The following is an 8498-nucleotide window of genomic DNA, read 5'->3' on the forward strand; positions in this document are numbered from 1 at the left end:
GTAACGACGCAATGTATTCGGTATAAAAGCTTGTGCAGGATAACTTATATATCCTAACATTACTTTGTCGGGCAAATGCTCAATATCAAAACTCAAAAGAACAGACAATGACTCTTCTGTTTCACCACTCTTGCCACGCTGTCTGCATCGCACCAAACGACGAGCATCACAAACACTGGGAATCTTACCTTTCAGTTGGTCAACTTTTAAAAATACTGCTACCCCAGTAATCACTCCTTTCAATGGCGCCCTATTCTTGAGAGCGAAAGGATTCACATTTCTTGCCCCCATTCGTTTAACGCCGAGTGCCTTCTGCCTCCGACCAGCAGAAACACAAACAATTATCACAAGACTACTGTACTTCTGGTTAAATCAAATTTTATTTGTCACATAAACATGGTTAGCAGATGTTAATGCAAGTGTAGCGAAATGCTTGTGTTTCTAGTTCCGACAATGCAGTAATATCCAACGAGTAATCTAACCTAACAATTAGGTTACCCTTACCGATTCCACAGTACCCAACTCTGTTTTCACCCACCCTGAAACCACAAATGGATCAGCCAAAAGGCAACGGTCCACTTTTTCCAAAAACGCCACTGCTACTGTCACAGACTCATCAATATCTTGACTCTCAGTGCAAGCCTCGGGGTTCGAGAACTTCACCACACCTACCACCTCTGATACTTTGACCTCATTCACATCCATTTCTCCTCCTGTCTTCAGCTCACTCTGCTTACACTTTCTACCATTCTTCTTTAACAAAGCATCTCCATTTTTCCCACAATTTTTAACCGACTCAAGATCACCATCTTACTCCCTCTCTTAGACCTCCTCTCTCTGTTCCTGTCACGACTTCCGCCGAAGTCGGTCCCTCTCCTTGTTCGACGACGTTCGGCGGTCGACGTCACCGGCCGTCTAGCCATCGCCGATCCACTTTTGATTTTTCCATTTGTTTTGTCTTTGTTTTACACACCTGGTTCCAATTCCCCAATTACTTGTTCATTATTTAACCCTCTGTTCTCGTATGGGTTTTGGTGAGTGATTGTATCTATTCGGTCCGTTATTGTGTGCTAGTTTATTGTGTTGGTTTTATTGATTCCTTGAGTAAATTACGTTCCTTACTCATATCTGCTGTTCTGCGCCTGACTCCTCCACACCAGCTACACACAGGCCGATTACAATTCCTCCTCCGTATTCCAAGTATACATCCAGTATTATCCTTATGATAATACTGCACTTCTCCTGACATATATGTTGTTCTTGCTTTCTCAAGGGACGCCATTTAACCGGCTGTCACAATCTCCGTACAATCAGCATGAACACCTCAGGATGTAGCGCTCACAGTGAATCCCATTTATAATGCAGCTACTTCGTCTTGATGTTCTTCTTTATCAAAAGCTACCGCAACACTTTTAAATTTCAAACAAGCGCGCTCTCAGGGTCCATTCACTGCCTGCGACTCTACTCGCGCTCCCTCACGACGGAATGTACCACGGGACAAACGAAGTGGCAATGAATCAGCTTGGGAGGAGACATGAGCATCTCGTCATTATATACAGATCTCTGTCCATGCAGATGTGCTGATAAAATTATTGTCAAAAACAGATAACTTCAAATCAAGCCTTTCAGGTCATTAGTCTTCTGTCAAAGTCGAGTCCCGATTATTTTATTTTGTTCCAAATCGAGTCTCAAAACATATTTGTGGCCGTGTTCAAGAGCATCAAAACCATGATGTAACATTGGTCAATTGTGACTGACTGATCTACAAACAATAATGAGTCGTTATTAATGTTGCAAGTTGATTTGTAGATCAGTCAGTCGGCAGTCGCCTGACAGCTGCAATGTCGAAAAAGCCCTGTGAGGAGTAGTGATGTTAGCATGTAAATATTGGTGGGGCAAACTCAACACCCAATTTTCTTCAATGGATGCCAGCAAAGCCACTAAACAACGCAACACTAAACAATACACAAATTGCACTATAACAGTGACAAACGGTGCCCACAAACTGTTAGGGCCTACATAAAGCTGTCCAAACACCAGAGCCCCAACAACAGCTGAGCCTTGTCTGGCAGTGAAACAGTTCATTCAGCCTCATTTACTGCCTTTAAAAAAACATAGCTGATATGGCTGACTTGCTTAAACAAATGTGGTTTCTACTGACAATTGAGAAGTACAAACTATGGCATAAGGGGACGACAAGTGGATAAGGCTATCCGTAATTTTGATTAAGACAATGAGCGAGCTTGGACGGACTTAGTCAATATGACTATTTGTTCAGCACTTTTGAAATGTACAGCGTCAGAATTCAGAACATGGTCCGTTCTTACGGTATTCTCCCTGTACACCAAGTTAGAACCATAGAATAAAGTGGGCATATAAGCAGACAATGAAAGCTCTTACAATATTCAATGATTACATTTCTCTAAAACAGGCTATAGGCTACAGGTGCCTCACAAAGTCAGAACATTAGTCATGCTTCATTGACAGCATGGCCAATGTTGAACGTTTATCATTTTAAACTAGGAAAAGCGACCATTAATCTTAGACTTGGCACCACATAGCCACTCCACTGAATAGCAGGCTAATGATTGTTTTGCAATGCTTACAGTTAGCCACTGATTCCTTCCAAACCACTCATTGTTGAATTTGCGATTTCCAACTTGTTGTGTAATGTTTATGTCCAATGGCCGATGAGTACTGATACGTTTTATCTATAATTTATCTTCTTTATTTCTCTTCACATGACAAGGATTAAAAGGATTGGCTAGTACATTGTCGACTTGATTTATGATGATGACTGGTAGCTAGGATTTTGAAAGTATGATGTTGACAGTCCAATCAAAGTTACTGTAGATATAACGTGATTTGATGTCATTTTATCTGTTGTCAATGACCTTGAGCCTTCTTGGATGGGCACTTCTAATGTAACTCTATGGCAGCACCCAAGGGGCTTGAATTTTCGAGCTCGACCCTTAGACTTGGTGGTGACGTAGTGTCCCCATGAGTGACAGAACACCGAGCCAATCACGGCGCAAAGCTCCAATTTTTCTGCTGGCTTGCCCCACCACCACAGAAAGCACTGAACTAGGCTCAAACACATGCATTTTGGAGCTGCCTTACTCAAGAAAACAAAAAAGAGACCATGTTTGTATGCGGCTATATTAACTCAATGATATATATATTTTTTACATTGCTTGTGTAACAGTGTAGGTTCCATCCCTCTCTTCACCCCAACCCGGGCTCGAACCAGGGACCCTTGCACACATCAACAACTGACACCCCACGAAGCATCGTTACCCATCGTGCCACAAAGCCGCAGCCCTTGCGACGCAAGGGGAAACCCTACTTCAAGTCTCAGAGCGAGTGACGTCACCGATTGAAATGCTACTAGCGCGCACCACCGCTAACTAACTAGCCATTTCACATCGGTTACACTTGCAAACTGATAGGTGACACGTATTAATGCCAAATCATGTCCAATCAATTTAATTTACCACAGGTGGACTCCAATCAAGTTGTAGAAACATCTCAAGGATTATCAATGGAAACAGGATACACCTGAGCTCAATTGCGGGTCTCATAGCAAAGGGTCTGAATACTTATGTAAATAATGTATTTCTGTTTATGTTCTTTTTATAAATTTGCAAAAAATTCTGAAAACCTGTTTTCGTTTTGTCATTATGGGGAATTGTGTGTAGATTGACGAGGAAACAAAACAATTTGATCACTTTTAGAATAAGGCTGTAACATAACAAAATGTGGAAAAAGTCAAGGGGTCTGAATACTTTCTGAATGCACAGTATATTCTGAATAAGAATGTACTAGCAAATACTCACCTTTAACCTGTAGCTTGACCTCAAAGCAGTGTTCATTTTGTCCCATCTGCAACCTACATCTGTACCATTGGCTGTGACTGTACTCCACCATGGAGAGAGCCAAAAATGCATCTCCTGAACTGAGATTTCCTCTAAAGCTCACCCTTTTTCCTAGGAATGTTTGGTTGGAGATATCTGTAGGGTATTGAAGTATTTGGATCTCACTGTCTCCATTGATCTCTGCTCAGGACACCGATGATATTTGGGGCTTTCCTGTTGTCATTTTCAACAGGCAAGGCAGGGTACCTATTCCGTTGGGTGGTGCCATAACTGAATGTATAATTTTGCATTCTTTGGAGGAGAAGAGAGGCTTATTCATAAGTTTGACTCTATTTTTATTCAACACTTACATAGAAAGAAATGGAATATATAATTTTACCTTTCACTTTTAGAGTGATGCTTTTCACCATGACACAAACACTCAAAGCTGTTATGGGATTCTATCATTTTATCAGAAATGCTGACAATTGATTTACTTTGTTAAGTATATTCAAACAAGAGCTTGTTATGAGGTGCTGCAGCTGCACACATTTTTCATCAACAAATGGACAAGCCTATGGATCAATCAAACCTTTCTTTATTCCTTACAATGAAACCTGTATAACCCAGTTCATTTGACATTCAGTTTTGTATATGAACAGATTGGATCCATAACGTAATTGCATTCAGGGCAGATCTGAAAAAGTCTTGCGTTGCGGTGGTCCACTCTCTTTGGGCTCCTGGTCTTTCCCTTTCTCCTCAAACATCAAGATCCTTCGGCAGAGAAAAATAAACAAACACAAATTATTACACAAGTCATGTAGCAAAAAGCCATATAGCCTTAAAGGAAATACAGTGGATTACAAAAGTTCAGAATCATATTCAGAAGTTTCATTTCAGGTCAAATGTAATGCCTTCATTAATGTAGTGTCAGTTTCCTTCTAACTTACAGTCGGAGTATGGAATTCCTCTTCCCTAGCATCATATTGAGAAAGTCTGTGTAACAGAACGTGTCTCGTGCAGCGCCGCCAACCACATCTGACATCATCTTTTTCAGCTCCAAGTGAGTCTTTGCCACGCCCAGCTTCTCCAACATGCGCTTCAGCCCCATCATGTCTGTGACACAGAGAGAGAGAGAGAGAGAGAGAGAGAGAGAGATGCCATGACAAAGATAGTTCACATGGATGGCTCAATGTTGTCCTCTTGATTAGCCTAATCTTGTTACTCAGCAGGATTGCCGTAAAAAAAAGAATGCAATTTTACCGATGTCTCCTTGGTCATTGAGATCAAATTCCATGTATTTGTCTGCAAAACAATATAGAACACATTACAATTATTGTTTCATTGTTGATTCATTCATTAAGGAAACACAAGTGTCTGATCAATGTGCAGTTAAAATACTTGAAATCTCACTTTTAAACATTTCCAGTTTTGAGCTGAGGTCCTCCTCCTCTGCATATTTAGGATCTGTGAGAAAAGCCTTCAGAATAGAATACCACAAGGCAGACGTTGAGGTTAGATAGTGTCAGAGGTGACCTGTCATTCAGCCACACATTTTGAGCAAAAAAAAACAAACATGTTTAGCCACTGATTCCATTTGGGGGGGGGGGGGCTTACCTGTTTTGCATGTTACTTTGGCATTAGCATGTGCCACATATCAGTTTGCAAACAATGGAAAAATATATATATCATGGAATTAATAAACATGGTCTCTTTTTTGTTTTCTTCAGTAAGGCAGCTCCAAAATGCAGGTGTTTCAGCCTAGCTTGGTGCTTTCTGTGGTGGTTGGGCAAGCCAGCAGAAAATACGAAGCGTTGCGCCGTGATTGGTTCAGTGTTCTGTTACTCATGGGGACACTACATTACCGCCAAGTCCAAAGGTAGAGCTCGAAAATTCAAGCCCCTTGTGTGCTGCCATAGAGTTACATTAGAAGTGCCCATCCAAGAAGGCTCAAGGTCATTGACAACAGATAAAATGACATCAAATCACGTTATATCTACAGTAACTTTGATTGGACTGTCAACATCATACTTTCAAAATCTTAGCTCGCAGTCACCATCATGAATCAAGTCGACAATCTACTGGCAAATCCTTTTAATCCTTGTCATGTGAAGAGAAATAATGAAGAGAAATTATAGATAAAACATATCGGTACTCATTGGCCATTGGACATAAACATTACACAACAAGTTGGGAATCGCAAATTCAACAATGAGTGTTTTGGAAGGAATCAGTGGCAAACTGCAAGCATTGCAAAGCAATCATTAGCAAAGCAATCATCGTGCCACGCTCAAAACAACTGTTAACTTGGAACTGCAAAATCTGACTTTAGTGAGTTCAGGACAACTGGGAAATCGGGAAAAACAAGCTACGACTGGGAAAATACGTTTTCATCCAACTCTCCCCTCTTTCTAGAGCTATGACCTGAAGATCACTGACGTCATCATGATTTTCCCAAGTTCCCAGTTGTTCTTGAAAGCACCATAAATCCAGAGAATGCCAGACTTTTATGACAAAGTTTGATGACAAAATATGTCCACGAAGGACCGCTGCGCCACCTTCCTGTTCAAGTGAGCACAGCACAACAAGGTGAGTCCAAAAATGTATTGTATTCTGTTGCATAAATTATGGATATGCCAGGGAGATATGTATACTGTAGCTAAGAAAGTAATAGTAAGTGTATGTTGTGTAGTAAGATGTTAGTAGCCCATGTGCCTCACCCTAATAATTAAAAATGTTTTGCCTATTGTTCTGACTTGGTGGTGCACATGTAGCCTATAACCCTTTTTTTATCCTACAGTTCTGACTTGGTGTACAGGGAGTTCACTGTAAGAACGGCCCATGTTCTGAATTATTTTGGTGTACATTTAAAAAGTGCTGAACAAATAGTTATATTGACTACGTCCGTCCTAGCTCGCTCATGAATGTCTTAATCGAAATTACAGATTGCCTCTTATCTGCTTGTCATCCCCTTATGCCATAGTTTGTACAATTGTCAGTAGAAACCACATTTGTTTAAACAAGTCAGCCATATTAGCTATATTTTTTAAAAGGCAGTAAATTAGGCTGAATATATTGTTTCGCTGCCAGACAAGGCTCAGCTGATAGCCAAGTGTAGCTCTGGTATTGTGCAATTCATGTATTGTTTAGTGTTGTGAATTGGCTTTGCTGGCATGCATCCCACAATTTCTTTCTTTCTTCCCCCCCACCAAGATTTACATGCTAAAATCGCCACTGGATAGTGTACATAGATAATGAGATGCTAATAATACTATAGCTAGATAATACTACCATAATAACATTTATAGACAGATGAACAACAGACCTCATTGATGGAGTTCAGTTTCTCATCCTGCTGAGACTTGAGGAATCCAAATGCTTTCCCTCCTGAAATGATATGAGGATCAACTCAGAAAACATGTTATTACTCACTTCCTTCTTGGTGATCTATCCCCCCCACACACCCCACCGAACCCTCACACATTCACAGGATATAACTAAAGCTAACATATTTCATTTAATAGATTGATTTAGCTATTACACTTTATTTCTTTAATAAATTGTTTATAAAATCTGTGGCGTGTATATCAACAGACAGACAGGCGGACATTGTGAGATGAGACATATGACACAGAGACTTACCTTGCAAATGTTGGTCCATGTCAATCTGCTGTTATTTGGTGGATCATAGAGTAGTCAAAGGGACCAGGGGTTGCTGAGCGTTGTGTCATGAACACTGAAAGTGTAAAGTATGTATCTGTATTTTGTGACAGAAGAGGAAGTGTGGGGAGTTAAAGTTAGAGTGTGGTCATTTGCTAAGTTCCCCTCTCACATCCACTCACAGCAGACGGAACAGACAGAGAACAAAGAGAGTCTATGGAGGGGACAATGAACTAGGGGGTTTGCATTTGACATATCCTAGACTAGGCTACCACATAAACACTGCACCCTACATTATTGTCTAGTCCTTTCAGCAAAACATGTAATCACTTTTCATGTATAGATTTGTAACTTATGACTCAGGTACAAGGAAGGAATGCATAGAATATTTTTTTTTTTAACCAGGCAAGTCAGTTAAGAACAAATTCTTATTTACTATGACGGCCTACCCCGGCCAAACCCGGCCAATGCTGGGCCAATTGTGCGCCGCCCTATGGGACTCCCAATCACGGCCAGATGTGATGCAGCCTGAATTTGAGCCAGATACTGCAGTGATGCCTCTTGCACTGTCTTAGACCACTGCACCACTCGGGATGTAACATGTAACACTACGGTTAGGCTAAGTATTGTAGAACTAATTGGATAAATGTGGAAATTACAGGGCTCCTGAGTGGCGCAGGGTCTAAGGCACTACATCTCAGTGCATGAGGCGTCACTACAGTTCCTGGTTCGAATCCAGGTAGTATCACATCTGGCTGTGATTGGGAGTCCCATAGGGTGGCGCACAATTGGCCCAGCATCATCCGGGTTTGGCTGGTGTAGGCTGTCATTGCAAATAAGAATTTGTTCTTAATTGACTTGCCTGTTTAAATATATATATAATTTATATGTATATTTTAAGCAAATAACTTGTTCTCAGGCCTTGACACTAGATGGCACTGTTAAGCATATAATCTTCAAAACAACATTCTTTTTATGTGGGAG

General features: G+C 40.8%; 1 protein-coding gene across 1 annotated transcript; it reads right to left on the bottom strand.

Moving 5' to 3' along the window:
• Positions 1 to 4194: 4194 nt before the first annotated feature.
• Positions 4195 to 7609, bottom strand: aif1 (allograft inflammatory factor 1). Its single transcript, NM_001141568.2, has 6 exons — positions 7497 to 7609; positions 7180 to 7241; positions 5268 to 5334; positions 5118 to 5159; positions 4805 to 4970; positions 4195 to 4628 (listed from the first exon to the last, which is right to left on the bottom strand). The coding sequence occupies exons 1-6, from the start codon at positions 7513 to 7515 to the stop codon at positions 4541 to 4543; spliced, it is 444 nt and encodes a 147-aa protein (NP_001135040.2). The 5' UTR covers positions 7516 to 7609; the 3' UTR covers positions 4195 to 4540.
• Positions 7610 to 8498: the final 889 nt, after the last annotated feature.

Source organism: Salmo salar, chromosome 05, assembly GCF_965601325.2.
Source record: "Salmo salar chromosome 05, fSalSal1, whole genome shotgun sequence".
NCBI lineage: Eukaryota > Metazoa > Chordata > Actinopteri > Salmoniformes > Salmonidae > Salmo > Salmo salar.